The sequence below is a fragment of the Aulonocara stuartgranti genome (assembly GCF_965226115.1).
Source record: "Aulonocara stuartgranti genome assembly, chromosome: 12".
Lineage (NCBI taxonomy): Eukaryota > Metazoa > Chordata > Actinopteri > Cichliformes > Cichlidae > Aulonocara > Aulonocara stuartgranti.
Window position 1 is genome coordinate 27,018,605 of NC_138948.1, and position 17,196 is coordinate 27,035,800.

Below are 17,196 nucleotides of genomic sequence, written 5' to 3' on the forward strand. Positions count from 1 at the left end.
TTTTATAAAGCTGATTTTCAAATATTGTAATATTTATTTGCACATTTTTTTCTTAATATTCAAAACATTAAAAACAAACCTACATGAAATTATTTGTTTATCTTTTTTTAAAATAAACTAAACAACACCCTGCTGCCACATAGAGGTCAAATTTAGAAGCAGAATTTACACTTGAGTACTGAGACATAACTTGCCTCCTTTTTCTTCATGTGTAATTTGCAAATAATTAAATTGCAAAAGAATCCATTCTCACATTTGTGCAGGGGTAATTAGTATCAGAAAGTCGTGAATAGATAAATGTCGCTGTTGGTAATTAGAGTCTTATAGTGCTAATCATACTGCATTGTGAACTTTTGCATTCAGAATTACTGAAGACTTCTGATATTTGCAGGTGTCCAGCATAGCACACAACAGGTGATGTCTCCGTGTGAGCGTTTGCTTTGACTGCTCTTTTCAGAGGATTCCTCTGCACAGAGGACCGCTTTCTTCGTGAAGAGGTGACACTTATGTAAGCACGGTGACAGCCCCGTCCCCCGCTGCGTGTAAAGTGCACATATACAGTTCACCGTATGTTTTCAGATTCACACTTACACTGTACAAGCAAAGGTGATCATTAATGTATGTAAACAATGAAGTATTTGATTAATTTGATATTAATAATGCTTATAATAATTAATCCCCTGCCATGTTTTTTTTTTTTATATTTTTTTGTTTTAACTAAATTTGGTGATAATATTATTTTTTAATTAGTAATTTAAAAAATGACAGATAGCAAATATCTTATTTCTGTGCCATGGAGCATTATTATAGAAGACTTGTAAGCAAACTTATTGATTAGAATGACCGTGGGTACTGTAGTTTAAGAGTCAGTCTCATTCATACCCTTCTGCTATTCGACCAGGACATCTGTAGAGCTATTTTAACGGGTTTATAACAACCGGTCATTAAAACTGGAACCAGTTTCAAATATGTGCAAGTCTAAAAGCTTTAATCTAGAAAACATCATGCTGAGGAAAAAAATACTATGGCTAATTTAGAAATGCTGTCATCACATAGTTTGTCCAGCAGAGCGCCTCGGACTCCATTGTGGCCCAGAGCTGAATACATACATATATATATTCACCAAAGCGCCAAGTTTGACTGGAAAAAGTCCCCAGCAAATCTCCTTTTCATCATAGGATTTTCATTAGAAGTGCTGGGAATTACAGAACTTTTGAATACTGCCAGCTTTGAAACATGCAGCTCCTAATTTGCAGAAACTGCACTTTCTCTGTTTTTCTCAGTGTTACAAGGTTTTGTTTCTGGAGATGGACAGCAGGCAGAGTGAGATGTTACTCGTGGAGGCCAGATGTGCACGTTTAGATGAAGCCTATCACTAGTTCTGCTTTCATGGTAAAAGAAGTCTTGTAGCTGAAAGCTCCAGATGGGCAAAGGCAGTGCAAAGACCAGCCTCGAGAGTGCTGTCCATCAAAAAACAGCCTCACATGTTTTCACTCCTCCTTTTGCTCGGCTTCGTGATATGAGAAATGATGAAACAACCTGCCTTTGGACCGCACTGGTTTTTAGATGAAGGTGCAGTAGTTAGGAGCTGCTGTCTCTAAGCTTTTCACACGTGACAAATCTGTTTCAAGGCACCTGAACTCCTTAGTTATCTCTGACCTACCAGACCTACTTAAGGCTTCTCAGTCAATAGCTTTGCGCTGCCTGGAGGATTTGGCTCAGCTAAAGTTGAACTGAGCTGCAGAGCAGCACATCAAAGCCCCACCCTCTGTGAGTCGACCAGATGTCCCATGGTCATTTTTAAACTCACACCCCGGTGCATGACATGGAGCAGTGAGCAAGCATGTAGACAGAGCTGGATGGGCCGCTTGGAAATTGGAAAAGGAAGCCTGTATTTATGAGGTGGTTTGAGGTGCTGTGTTAAGACAGGCTTAGACTGCCACTCTGCCTCTGACAGCTCTGTTTCCCCCTGAGCTGTGGTGACCAGAGACTGAGTGAGGTGAAGCAGTAAAGGCAGGAGGCCTGTCAAAGCACACTCAGAACCAAGATGGACCCAAAGTGGACTATCTTAAGCAGGTGATGCATCGAATCACATTACCAGAAGATGCAGAGCTCCAGCATTATCTTTGCTGACCTCATACTTCCATGATTAAAAACAAACAGGGAGCGCAGAGTTTATTCAAAAGCCAAAACCTCTGCTTTTCCTTCATGGGCAGCAAAAGCATGTAGGAAAATTAATGAATAAGTGTAATCTAAGAAATAAAGATGCTCGGGTTGTACTTTTTTACTGCTTACCTCTGTCAGCCTCTTGTTTCTTTGTTCCATGGTGACATCATCAGGTTTTAGAGTGCCCCACTGAGACTGAAAGCAAGAGGTTAGACGTGTGGTCTTCTCTGTGCCGCCATCTTAACAAGCCCCCGAGCTGCACTCAGAGGGAAGCCGCACATCAAATCTGTCTTTCCGTACCTCAGCTAGAGGCAAGGTGAGTGATCTCCCAGAGCAGCTCTCCTCGCCGCTCCCTCTGCCGTGGTCGGCCAGCCCATGTGAGTCAAATTATTGTAATTGAGCAGGGGTGTAGTCGGGTGTGAGGTGATCTCTCTCTTCACCCCCTCCCAGCCTCTTTTCTCTCTCTTTTTTTTCTCTCAGTTATTTCGGCACATGTTGTGAAATGACCAGAAAGCATCTTTTTTTCTCTCCCCCCTCCCTTTCCTCTAACGCTGCCTGTAACACAGAAATCAATTAGCTCTTTTCAAGTCAGATCAAAGGCTCAATACACCGTCCAGAGCTTTCCAAAACCTCCCCGGGACAATTAAGTCTCCCTTTGGACAAGGACCAGACTGGACAGATGAAGGGAGGCTGCTGCCACTGTTCGTGTCAAGTAGACATAAACGGGCGGTTCTCTGGCCCTATTTCAATGAGCTTTCCTCTAATTGACCAGTTCGTTGTGCATTATTGTGGCAGTATGATGGTTTTAATTCTTCGTGGCAGAAGAAACACTTCATTTTAACATACTTGTGCTGTTTTTTGCCACGTGGCCAACACGGTACAGCGAGGCACCCTGAATGGCTTTGACTGGGTCTCATTTGTAGTCATTTTGAGACTGAAGACATTGCAAGGGATTATGATCATTATCTATCTTTTTGCATCTGTTTTGCACTTGGTTTTGTATCTGTTTGCTGCATTTTTTGGTCACTCTTTGCAGCACTTTTGAGTCGTCTTGCAGTTGCTTGCATCTCTTTGTGGTCGTCTGTTTGCCTTTCCGACAAGGAATGTTAAACCTCTGGGCCTGCGTCCCCCCCACCCCTCTACCCTGCGGGCCCAGTACTCTCACTCAGTAAACCACCGGTGCTGTGATGGCACAACATGCGACATCTAACTGATTGGACAAGGCAAAGTGGATGGAGTTTTCATCCACAGACAGGTGCACTGACCCTGTCCACCCTCAAAGGTGCCACTTGCATTTTATTGGACATTTATGGCCAGCCAGCATTTTTTAACAGCCACCTGGATGCAATAAAAGGCCAGCTCCTGAGCTCTGTGGCTGCCCAGAGGATTTCCCAGCAGCTCCCGCGGGACCTCTGGCTAGTTAAGATGTTTATTAAGCTGAAAGTGGTCCAGTGGGAAAACACAGCACTTCTGAGAGATTCGGGCCAGCAGTTTTCTTGTTAGTCGGAGCGCTCCCTGGAGGATTGGGTTTCTTTTCCTTTCAAACCTCGCAGGGAGGACAGGGTCAGTTCACAGGGCACGAGGTTGACCAACTGGTAACTAGGCACATGAACCCAGGAATGGAAATATCTAGAGAGCATCAAGGTCAGCTTGGAGTGATTCCCACAGTTCCAAACACCAAGTATGTCAGCTAAAAGCATCCGTGTTGTGTTTCTAGAAAGTTCAGCGAAAATACAAAGGGCTGCATCTATCTGTAACAGGTCTTAGCCTTATTGGCTGGATGAAGTTAAACTGCAAATGGCAAAGTGCACTGTACTTAAATATTAAAAAGAAAAAGCTTATATATGGCTTTTACAATGCACAACTGGGGTTATTGGACCAAATCCTCTTTCCAGAAGAGCACGGTGAAATTAGTTGTGCTTGCTGTTTGACAGATCTTGACCTCACTAAGCTCTGCTGGATCTCTAGTTCAAAGCCCCGGTCTTTAGCCTCAGGCACTCTGCCCTAATAACTTCATTTTGCCTCTGTTTTGCTTTTTGAAAATTTTTCAGCCAAATACACACACACACACACACACACACACACACACACACACACACACACACACACACAGGAGTTTATAATAACCCATACAGGAAAAGTAGTAGTTAAAATTTCTCCTTTACCACTCGCCTTGATAAATATATGTTTGGCTCTCATCTAATTTCAACTTTCTCTTCAGAGTCTCGGGTGAACACGTTGTGAACTGAGCCGCACAAGCAGGCAGTGATGGGTTTTTAGTGCTCTCTGCCTAATGTTCAAGACAGATTAGAAATGTTCGCCCGTGACAGATGCTGTCTAGATCTTCACTACCAGATCCACCCAGCTGCAAAACATCTGGCGGATTTCTACCTTTTTCTCTGAAGTGCAGCCTATTAATGACACACCCGCAATCATACATGTGCACGTGCACACACGCGCGCACAGCGAACACATCCACCATGTTTGATTGTGACAGGGAAATAATCACACATATACAGATGTGTGATTGTAGGGAGTTTTTTATGGCTGCTGGCCTCGCCTGGAAGATTTTCTGCATATTTTGTTGCCATTGCTGTTTTTCACATTTTAGGTATCATTTCTTTGTATCTATTGTTGCTCATGCAGCAAAACATGGATGGAGTTCTCAAACTGTTGCCATTTAAAAAGGAGCCATTCATATGTAGGTCTATATCATGAGACAGTATCTTAGCCTAGTTTAGCCACAAAGTCTGCAGTTTATTTAACAGACACAGACTTTTTTAATATTCCACATGAAGTGCTATGGTTGCTGTTAATGGCACACATTCTAAAGTCATGCCCAAACATTTTTACGAAGACAATTCCACTGAATAACACGATGAAAGGAGCTGCAGTTCTTGCTTGGGCTGAGACGCTTCTGCAATAAAGATGAAAACAACCACGTGACAACAAATACCATGCATCCTGCTCCACCACGACAATATAACATCTGTTGCTTATGTTTTAAAGCCAAACTTTTAAAGTGTTTTTTTAAAGTGTTCTCATTGTTTTGTTCTGGTACTGCACACACTCTGCACCTCTGCATGGGAAATTTAATGGCCCTCGTTGGACGAAGGCTTAAGATTCTTTAGGAACTCATCAACAGAGAAAGTCACAAATACATGTGTGTGTGTGTGTGTGCGTCAGATGGAGACATTTGGAGACCATGGTTTAATTTAGTTTGAAATTGCCATGCAGTAAGTTGTTCCTCATGTGTCTCAACAGCTTAGGCTCACATGAAGACTTTTTGGCCATTGCCTGTGTGTGAAGTTAAACAGAAAGGGAAGAGGGAGATCCCCACATCACAGAATAGAAAGATGTTGTTATTGCTGGGCTTCATAATGTTCATCTGTTGCCATCTGTGGTCCAACTTTGACCAGCCTTTTAAAATGTTTTGGAGGTAATCCGTTCGAAAATGAAAAGTAATCATTAGGCTTTCATGAAACATTTTGATATTTGTTTTTTATTATTTTGCATAACCCAGTGCAGAAGAGGCCTTATTCAATTTGCATTTTTGTAAAAGAAAAGAAGAAAAACTATGAATCTATGATGTGCAAGTGATAGTAATTATATTGATGTTGAAAGGAAACGTTTATTTTCTTCTTTACTTTGGCATCAATGCAGCCAAATTACAATAAGTTTAAAAAAATATATATTAATTATATTTAGAAAAGAAAAAGATGATCACAGAAATTTTAATGGAAATAATTCAATAACTTTATGTAAATTCATGAATTAATTACATATAGTTATATGCTCCTATTATACTCTTAATCTTTAGAGAAGATTGCCATTTTTGCTTTGGTAATTAAATGCTCGGTGCGACATTAACTCGCAAGTGAGAGGTCCTTGACTTCTGCAAAAGTACACAGAAGGTGTGCATGCTTTTTGTTGTGTCTCGTGAACTGTGATTGAATAATACAAACAAAAACTCTATCAAAACAATATGTAGGATGAGGCAAAATTTGAAAAGTAATGCATAAAACACAAATAATACAATAATATGGTAATAATACAATAAGAAACATGCTTTCAGTACTTATTTATAATATATAAGTAGTAAAATAGTTTAAAAAATTATATTTATTGTTAAAACAAACAAAAAAACAGCTGGCTTTCTTTGCTGTTATAGTTATATAGTTATAGTTATAAGTTACATGTTTTTTATTCAGACTGAACTGAATAATATATTTTAGATTTGTTTTAAAAATGATGATGTTATATAATATATATATATATATATATATATATATATATATATATATATACACACACACACACATATATATATATATATATATATATATATATATATATATATATATATATATATATATATATATATATATATATATATATATATATATATATATATATATATATATATATAAAATATATATATAAATTGATAGAAACAAAAGAAATGCAGAAATAATAATATAAGACATTGTAATTTTATTATTAGAAGTACGGACATTGAACTATACATTTAAATTTCTTTGTAAGAATTAAAGCAAGGACTTTTTAAACATTTTGGACGCCCATAATAAGTAAATAAATACATAAATAGAATAGAGTATACGGGTGAGAGTTCTTGTAGGACAAACATAAAGTTAAATAAATAAATAAATAAAAACTATATGTATATACTTCACTGAAAGCCAGACACAGTAATAACAAAATTAGTTAAAGCAAAATTAAAACGCTGTGCTCACTTGGTTTTACAGAAAACATTACATCACATTATCTTTTATTACTGTAGTGTATTTACAGTACATAAATAAATAATGTGTATTAACCTGTTCTTTTGCGTTCTCGTGTTAATGTACCTTTAAGAGACGATAAAACGTTGCCGTGGATGAGCAGCCACTGTTGTACTTGTTAGTTTTGTCCAGCAGGGGGTGCTGTTGTCATTGGGATAGTGTGTATTGTGGCTCTCTCTCTAGCGTCGCCTTATAGCTGTGAATTAATATGTGTCCGGACTGAGTCAGGAGACCAGGTGCATAAATCTGACTCGATCGTGGATCACTGTCATCAGATGAGCCGGTCCGTCACGAAAACCGACAGCGCTGCGTGTAAGTGCGCCTTAAAAATGACGGTGACTTATTAAAACGTTCTTAAACGATGCTTTTTGGCTAGCAGCGTACTTTTCACAAGATTTGCTTCCTATTTTAGGAAATGTAGACAAATACAGATAGTAATAATCTCAACTTTGAATTACTGTTCATAAAAATTACATCCAGTATATCATTAGAAGTGCTACAGGTATACGCGTGTGGCTAGAAAGTGGGACTATATTTTTTACATATTAGCTTAATTCGATTACAGCTTTAATTTGCTCACTGCGTCATAGCAAATGTAGCCTAAACGCAGGTAAACAGATTTCTACCGTAGTTTTTTGTTTTTTTGGGGGGTTTTTTTTAAGAAAGAAAGAAAAAAAAGTTGTATGTCAGCTTGCTGCCACGCGGGCCTGTCAGGCCATTTGTCAGGAACTCAATAAATTTGTCAGTGGAGGAGGAAGAGAAAAAAAGCAGAATTCAATAAATCATAACATAAACAAATCTAGCCATGAGTTGACAGTGCTGTATTATACTTTGGCTTAATCCTCGGGGAGCTGGGATTATCCTGCACTGGGCTATCATTTTTGGGGGGTGGTGGTGATGGCGGGGCTGCCTCAATAAAATAAGAAAGGCCGTGTGGTTCAATGTGGAGTAAAAAGCGGGAAAATGTGACAGAGTGGGTAGAAAGACAGTTCAAATGACTCCTTTGTTATCCTGCATGGTAACATTTATGTAACTACACCAACGATTTGAAGAATAGTATTTAAAATAATGGCATGTAAAATACAAATAAATAACTAAATAAATATTTAAAAGCGAGGTAAATTTAGTAGTCCTATATCCCGGCTCTCACAGGCCGATGGGGCCCTGGGCTGTCTCACTGTTGTTGCAGTGGTTCACTGACTGTTCACTGTCTGAAATCACATTATAGCTGCATGAATTTTTTTAGCCCGTGAAACCAACGAAGAAGTGCAGAAAACATTCAGTATCCCAAATTAATTTACCGCTGATTGATCGGAAATTGACGCTCAAACCTTTATAATAATCCTCCCTGTTGATCCACGAGGCTCAGCCTGTCCGTTGACTTGATGGGGAGAAAAAACAACAATTTTTTTTAAGTGATCTCCCTCTGAAACTCTGTCACAGCCACAGTAATGGCCAAAAAGACAAAAGAAGAATATGACACATTTCTTCCCCAAGTTCGCTGAATCTCTCTAGGCTCAGAAACTGCCCGCTGCTGCTCAATGTGAAGGTTTTGTAGGTGTTGAAGTGCAGATCGGCAGCAACAACAAAAAAAATAAAGGAAGTGTGTGTGTGAGCGTTTTTTTTTCATTCGAGTTTAAAAAAAAGGGGGCATCGTGGAGAGCTTAGACTCATTAAAAGATCAAAGTGAGTTAACTATCAAAGTCTTCAAGCCCTGCAATTTAGGGAGCCATTATGGCTTTGGTTTGCTACCTCTGAGGATGTGAAATGCTCGTCCCAATTTCGCTGAGGTGTTTTATTTATTTTTCTAAAGAAAAAAAAATCTTATCGGCGAGCTTTGTTTTAGGAATAATTAATAATATGAGCGTTTTAGTATAAATGAGCCTATAATGGTAAAGAAAAGGGGGGATTAGATGAGGTGCAGCGCAGTATTACCGGCCCACACATGCGGGGTGATATGGATTATAGTTTTACGTTTTAAAGGTGAGACTTTGCGTCGCTGCATTGATTGTAGCCTCCGGGTTTAAGCAGAGCAGGCCGGGCACTGCTGGAGTTATCCTCTGAGCTGGAAACTGAATGAATTGTGAGCGCCTCCCAAAAACACACCGCAGTGTAAATGTAATTAAAGCAGAACGATTGTCCGTATTTTTTGTGCCCATATTTCAGTTTTATTAAATTTAAAACGGTGTTTTAATTTAATGAAATTATCGTAATTATTTCGTTCCCTTTCCTGCAGTAGGCTTTCTCTTCTCTTTTTTTTAATCGGCCTACACTGATTAATTATGATACATTAATTTTACTCCTGCGAGTGGGCTGTATTTATTTCCTTTCTTCCTTATGCACTTTCCTTATATATTTTTTTTAAATTCTGCCTTAATGAAATTGAAAAGTTTGACTTTAAAGAAGGCAAAAGTTTGCGCAAAAACCGCAGTTTTATTTTGCTTCAAAGAAGAAAAAAAACTTTCCTTCCGCGATAATTCCAGTGTGGAATCACGTTTTTGCTACTTCCCCAATTGAAATGAAAATTATTATTAAAATTATTATTTATTTATTTTAATGTTTTTACTTTCAGAATTATTAAGTGAAGCCTGAAACCAGAATTACAGCGAACTCCTGCAGGAACGTTAGCCTCTCTGAGGGCGCATTATAATGATCTCTTACCTTTCCGATGGACGTAACAGTTCTGCTTAGCTTAAAGTAAATTGCCTAACTTTAGGGACCATTGCTTTCTGTTCTGCACACCTGCTGCAACGTTTTTTTCCGCCCTGGAAGGCGAGGGAGGGCTTGTCATGTAGTGCCTCATTAAAACACCGCAGGCTGAAAGTCGGCGGATTGATTTATTGAATGAATGTTTGATGTCCTCATTCACGCGAGTGACCTGGCCGATAACTGCTAAATGAATGGAGGGAGGAGAGGTATCACATGCTTTTCTTCCTTTCCTTTTCTTTAAATGTATTGATTATATTGTATTGGTAGTCCTCCGCTCCTAATGCTGCTTAGTGGTAAGATAATCCAATATAGTGGGCGGAGGTAATTGACCCCATGTTGATAGAAGCGCTGGAAGGAAACCAAGCAAACCGGGGGTGGATGACTTCATGAGTGGCAGGTATGTCCTCATTTTAGCAAGAACACGAGTCCTCCGATGAGAAATGCAACGAATTTAAATATTTATATTAGATTTCGGTGTGCTGTAAACATTTCTGCGATGGTTAAATCCATCTAAAACTGCCACTGTTGGTGAAATCTCCTCTCTGCGCCTGTGTTTTAGTGATCGGCAGCTGTTCTCTTGTTGAACAGCAGAGGGCAACGCCAACAATCTCTTCTCTGTTTCACCAAACTGGGCTACAGGTCATCGCCTTGATGCTTCACAAAGGCTGTAAGAAACAACACACAGCAGGCCTTTGGACTGAAGGTAAACACTGGCTGTGGAGATGTGATATACTGACATATGATTTTTTTTTTCCTGAGAGGAAATATTGCATTAAATTATGTAAAAACAAATACCTGTTTATTTGCACAGTTTACTTAAAAATATATTGTTATTATTATTATTACGTGGAACCGTTATGACACTTTAAATAAAGTCCACAAAAAGCTATAGCTCACCCCAGTATAATATAAATATAATATTTACTATAATATAATATTTACTGTTCCCCGGCCTTCTCCATGTGTCCACTCTTTTTTTTGCCTACCCGGGGTGTGTAGCTATAGAAGTATATTACATTGTGCCACGCAGCGTGTCACGGGACACAGTGGACGATCTCATTAGCAGCCCTGTAATTTCAGGCAGGCCTCAGTGCATTAGGGTACCCCTCCGCAGATTTTTAAACATCTTGATCGCACCTTGGATTTTTTTTCTGATAATGTCTGATTTTTTTTCTATTTGTGAAATCTGAATTCATGGGTTTTTATTAATGTACCTTAAAAAGCACGTGGATTTTTTTTTAACTGATAATTTCAAGTATTTGTAATATGGGGGTTTGTTTTGTTTTGCTGTGGGATCCTCACATTAAATAATAATATTAATAATAATAAAAGTAAAATAAAGATCAGTTCTTAAATAAGAAGGTTGTATTTATTGTCAGGAAGATCGTGTCAGTTATTATTTATTTATTTATTATTTTTCCTCTCTGACCTTCCTTAAGATGAATAGCTGTGGTTGGCAGAGGCGACCTCCGTGCCGGACAGCCCGCTGTTATCGCCACTGATCGCCAGGTGCATCAGCTGAAAGGCAACAGCAGCTTCCACTGGAGACAATACACAAAAGAGCGTGGAAACACAAGCACACACATACACACACTGCCTAAATTCATATGCATTTTTTTTCACAGTATATAACAAATGTCCACTGAGTCCACGGAGGGCATTTTATGGCATCAAAAAGGCGCATTATTTAATCCACCACACAATGTAATAATACTTCAATTGTGTTATTATCTGTATTATTATTGTTGTTGTTGTTGTTGTTATTGCTATGATGGCAGGTCAGGCCTCAGTAAAATATCACTTTGGGCTGTCTGCTTTAGGTTGCCTGTCTGTGTGTTGTTATTGGACTGTGTGGAGCTCACTGTACTCTGCTCCAATAGCATCCCAATAGCAGTGAATGGAGGACTGAAAAAAAAAAGTGTAGCCATGCATGCAGGAGTGGGAGGATCTACTCGCTTCAATCTCGATCTCAGACTTTTGCAGCGACAGGGGCACAACCAACCAACCGTCTCTGTTACTTCCAAAGAGTTACTGCCGGGACATCCTACACACACACACTCATACACACACGCACACACACACACACACACACACATACTATACTATCTTTGGATTTGTTCTCAACTTTTACTTCTGCGCTTTTTTCCTTGGCGAGACTGTAATCCCGTGAAGACATTTTTCCAGACTTCTCCCGTCGGCTTAGGGGCGAGAAGATAAAGCTTCCTCGGTCCTCTTATCATAACAGGTGACTGTTCAGAGTTTCCACAGTTTCTTATTAGCTTTGTCTTCCTGCACGCTTCTCTGACACATCAGGGATTTACATAGCCAGCTTTTAACTGCCTTTACCTTTTAGCCATTGCGAGCACAAAGTCGAGTTTTTCCTCCTCACAGTTTAGTTTATTTTCCCCTTTCCTCCTCCGAGCTGCAGGCTGTATCCCACACGGATCTCAGACGGCTTCCTACACAGCATTTTTCCCCCTCCGATCAGCACTGTGTGCCCGGGATTTTCGTGTCACGTCTGACCGTATTCTTATGGATATTGCAACAGGTCTGGTGTCACTGGAGCGCCTCTCCGCGGGTGAACAGTCCGAGACGTGCATCATGCTAGACGGCATTAAAATAGAAGATCACCCCCTGCGATCGGGACAAGCCACACTCGGAGTTATGCTCGGTGAGTCTTCTTTTTCTGTTGTGTAAATTACTGTGATCTGCGCGATCAAACGCTCGCTTGTGTTTGGATGTCATTATAATATTTCATTTTCTTTTCTCTGCATGCGCCCACACTGCTGTTTATTTCCTGATATCAGTTCAAAAGTATGCAAAATCGACGAAAGGTCGCACTCATGTGTGCAAATGGATATAATAACAGATCCAGATAAAGAGAAATAGCCCCTTTAAAAAATGTCTCTCTCTATATATTACTATTATTGTTGCAGTCTGGATGATGGCGTAATTCGGGCCTTATATGAAGAGTAAATAAAACCAATTACAACCCTGTTTCCTTTATAATAATATCTTAAACCTCAGCGGATTTCTTCAAACAGACTGGCAAAATCTGAAGTGATTTGGGGGCTTTTATCAGTTATCACTTATTGCAGTCCTTGATTCAGGCCTATTTCCTTTCTTTCTGACGGGAAACTCTTGTGCCTTTTCCCAGGGACTGAATGTCATCACAGATCCGTGTGTGAAGGATGCCAGCGTCCCATCTCCGACCGCTTCTTGATGAGAGTCAACGATTCCTCGTGGCATGAAGAGTGTTTGCAGTGCACCGTGTGTCAACAGCCCCTCACCAACAGCTGTTACTTCAGAGAAAGGAAACTTTACTGCAAACACGACTACCAACAGTAAGCACAGTTTCCGGGAAGGACTTTTCGCTTTCCCTCCCTCTCTGTCTCACTTTCTCTCTCTCCCTCTCTCTCTTTGTGTGCATTTATTCGCATTGTTTTGGTGATTCAGTGATTTTTTTAAAATCATTTTTTTCAAAAATGGGTACATTGGGTGGTTTCTGTTGACCTGACCCAGAGGCCTCCTGTGCGCAAAAGTGCACCTGAAACGTCATTCAGCTGTAGTATGAAATGCTATTTGAATTTTTAAAAAGATGTAACCGTGGAAATAAGGAGACTTAAACTAACCTGTTGCCATCGCTTCTTCCTCCGTTGGTTTATATTTACTTCATGTAAAATGCATATTTAAAAAAGAGAAAACGGAATTAAACCAAATGTCTTTTCGTTGTTAAGAAAAAAATATATATATATTTAATATTATAAGAGTGCTCAGACTCGCACTCGGGCTGCTCGCATTAGCGGTCATATATTATTGTCGTGTACTTGGCTTTATTATTGTCACACTGGCCCACGATATTTCCACGTTTGTCTCTTCGCAGCGGATGCATTTATAGCAAAAAGATGCGATCCCACTCAGGCCCGAGAATATGCAGGCGTGGTGCAGTCTTGATTTTTATTTTTTCCGCTTATTGTCATACATTTTCACTTTACCAGCAGCCGCATCAGAGTTTTTCAAATATGGAAAACGTAGTCTGAGACTACGGCGCTCTTACGATTTATTTTCCGATCAGCTCCTTCATTCTTTAAATCACTTTTTTTTCATTGATGTAATCAGATTTTACTAGTTAAAATAATAATATAATAATAATATCATTATTACCGTTTTAAGTTATTCCAACTCTTCTTATTCGTATTTGGTTTATTAGAAATGCGTGGCAGGCATTTAACAGTTTATTGAAAAGCAATATGCGCAAAATATTGCACAGAATTACACCAACCTGCAAAGCTGAGGTTATAATTAAAAGTTCGGCCATGTGCAAAAGCGCGATTCGAAGTGCATAGATAAAATTATATATAAATGCATGTATAAATCTGGTGTAGTCATTAAATTTTCAGCTTTTCCAAATATCTAAACAATAATGATAATAATAATAATAATGATTACAATAAAAAAAATGGCTGTAAGTTAAATTGCTATACTGCGGCATTACATCAGCAGACTGAGTGCAGATTGTTCATCTGGACATTTGCTTGAGAAAATAAAACACCATAATTATTATTACAGCTAATGCTCATATATATATATTTTAAAACAAAGGAGAATTGTATTTATTTTTTGTGCAGTTAGACTAGTACAGTCTTAAAACTACAAGGAATTGTCCCATTGTTTTTTTTAATTAAAAGCTACAATAGCTTTATGTTTTAATTCAGGCATAAGACAGAAATCATTTTAAAAAATGTAAGTTAAATTGCAGGTGTTAAATTTTTCCCATGCAAACACTTAAAGCAGGACGAGCATTCACTGTGAAGCAGAATAAATTAGTGAATGGAATCAGTAAATTATAACAAACCAGCAGAGATGGCAGATATAGGGAAGCAAATAGTGAGCTTAAATAACACAAGTATTACAATAGTGAGGGTTGCTGTTTGGCCTATGAGGACCCTGGGGTGGCCTGTGTTTCTCATTGCATGAGCGCTTTTCATGCTTGTCACTAAATTTTCAGCTTTTTGTGTCCGGCCTTTTTAACAATTCTACTTCGATTACCGGGACATTATGGCTCTCTGTTAGATACCGTGCAAGCAACAAAGAGTTACATCTATTGCCATGCGTGCCATTCATCCAGCTCTGTGACAGGAGTGTAGTCGGCTGATAACAATGGAAAATTCATAGCAGTAACTAGGGGATACCAGAGTCACGGCGTCACGGCTCAGAGGTGCCTGGAAGTTGAGACAGTCCGGCAGGGAGCGAGAGGGACAGAGAGAGAGGGAGAAGGGATCTCTTTCTCATGCCTGCTTCAGCGTTGTCCATTTGGAGAATTTCTGAAATGAATTCGGTGTGTGTAAAAAGAAGAGATAAAGACAGACGTGCCAAGACTGGCAGGCTCTGTCTGCCTGCCTGATAGTGTCTACTGCCTGGCGTTTAGTTTCTGATATGCTCTTGAGGAACCATATTTGGAATATAGCTGACCATTTCCCTCTTTTTCCCTCTCTGCCTGGTGAGCTTGTGTGGCAAAGCTGATCACTGCAGCCAAACGCAACAACCTGCTGGGTGCCGTCCTGCTCTCACACGCTATTATTCATCACGTCTTTTATTCTTCTCCCACCTCCTTTTTTGTTTGTTTGTTTGTTTGTTTTAACTCCTCCCAGGTTTGGTTTTGGTCTTTGACACCGACACCGACACAAGTATAGTCCCTGCCTTTTTTTTCTTTTTCTTTTTTTAACGTTGTTTATTCCATTTGCATTGATGGGATACTTAAAGATGTAATTGGCACCTTTTTGACTTTTATGACATCCATTTAAGATGCATTTCTCAGCCCACAAACTGCTTTGGGCTGCGAAGAGAGCTCCTAGCCATACAGAGGTCTACGTGCCTAATAACATTCCTACAGCAACTGATTCATGCCCCGTAATCAGCTCTCACTAGCTATAATAAATCAAGGAATTGGCAAGCAGTCTTTTTTCACACCTTTGGAACAGGTTTAAGTGCAGACAGGGGAAAACAATTGTGTACTGTATTATTAAAACTCCCACCAACCCAGTTCAACACAACCTGCTCCATATAGTGCAATTATATAGTAACAAGATTGGATTTTATTAGTCTTTTTCCCATATGTTGGCTTTGAGAGTGTATGCACGAGTGTGTGTAACTGACCTGTGCTCGCCATTATCTGTTTTGTTATTTCTTTTGAATGAGGAATATTTTTGATGGTATTAAGAGTCCTAAAGAGGCTGTCGCCATGTGAGGTAAAATGAAAAATCAAATGTAATGTATTTACGGTAAGAATATTTTGAGGGCAAAGAGCTGTCAGTTGGACGAGAGGTGTAGTCGTGGAGGAGCAACAAGCTCAAACGAGACACGCGGTATGTGAAAGGTAGTGTGGAATCGGGCCAATCCGACCGAGTTTGTTGTGCCCTGGTGTTCGGAGGTCAATTATACATCATTAGAAAGAGAGAGATCTTTTCCCCAAGGGGGGGGGGGGCTTTTCTTCTAGCCGAGCAGATGCTTTGAAAGCAGCCGTGTAATAAGGCTTATCATTTGAACCCAAGTGTTGGACAACACCCCTGTAATGGACTGTCTTGTTAGAAACTGCCATAGGCTCCATCTACAAAACATAACATTAACTAACTATATTATACACCACGCCGCCTACTTTTGGGTGCCGCTGATGCATAAAAAACCTCTCATTTCATAGTGGATTTTTTTTTCCTCATGCTCTATAAACTTTTATTGTCTAGCAACATGTTATTTTAAAATGTTCCATTTGTAAGCCATCCAAATACATCAGCCTGCATATTTCTTTTTTTTAAATCTTTTACCTCACGTGCTGGAGGCTAAATTTAATTCAGGTCACGGTAGTATGAGCAGTAGAAAAACACAGCGGTGATGAAGCCATAAAAGAAGAGCTCCCAAAACTGGTCTTACCTCCCATGTATTCCAGGACGATCCCCCGGTGTGCTGAGAGGTGCTTTTTAGAACAGTTTGGAGCGCCCTCCTGTGAAATTGTTGTTTTTTAATTAGCCGTGCTTGGGACGCAGCAGCGGCAGCAGTGTGTGTGTGTGTGTGTGTGTGTGCCGGATAGATGCTGACGGCTGGGTTTCTGTGTTAGCTCACCCATTTTGTGTGCGTGTGTGTGTTTTACACTCACAAGGACACTCCCGTGTGGCCTGGCACTTGTGAACACTCACTATATGGATAGCAAACATTTAAAAAATAAAGAAATAAAAATAATTTTTTGTGCTGCCAGCGCAGCTGGGTAGTTTTGCAGTTAAAGACTGTCCTTGTGTATTTTAAAGTGCTTCACAGGCAGCTCTGCAGGCAGATGCGAGTGTGTATTACTGTTTTTTGTGTGTGGAAGGCTTCCTTAACTTTCTATTCCTTAATTCTGCCTAAAAAGGATAAAAATGTGTCTTTAGCTGCTGCTCTTGGGTAAATAAGAGAGGACCTCTACGGAGAGACAATTCTAATGTTAGAAACACAAAACTGGATAATATTGCTTCAGCTTGCTGGGATTTTT

At 39.6% G+C, this 17,196-nt stretch overlaps 1 protein-coding gene across 3 annotated transcripts in view; it reads left to right on the forward strand.

The window, feature by feature from the left end:
- The first annotated feature begins 7,098 nt into the window (after positions 1–7,098).
- The window catches only part of lmx1bb (LIM homeobox transcription factor 1, beta b), a 52,928-nt gene continuing 42,830 nt past the window's right edge, over positions 7,099–17,196 (forward strand). The window contains exons 1-5 of one of the 3 annotated variants that reach the window (XM_082553334.1): positions 7,100–7,280; positions 10,317–10,380; positions 11,117–11,922; positions 12,106–12,348; positions 12,835–13,021. In XM_082553334.1, the coding sequence (XP_082409460.1) occupies positions 12,210–12,348; positions 12,835–13,021 (326 nt within the window). In that variant the 5' untranslated portion in view covers positions 7,100–7,280; positions 10,317–10,380; positions 11,117–11,922; positions 12,106–12,209. Of the gene's footprint in view, positions 7,281–10,236; positions 10,381–11,116; positions 11,923–12,105; positions 12,349–12,834; positions 13,022–17,196 lie in introns of all 3 variants that reach the window. The other 2 variants (XM_082553335.1, XM_082553336.1) reach the window with 2 other exon arrangements.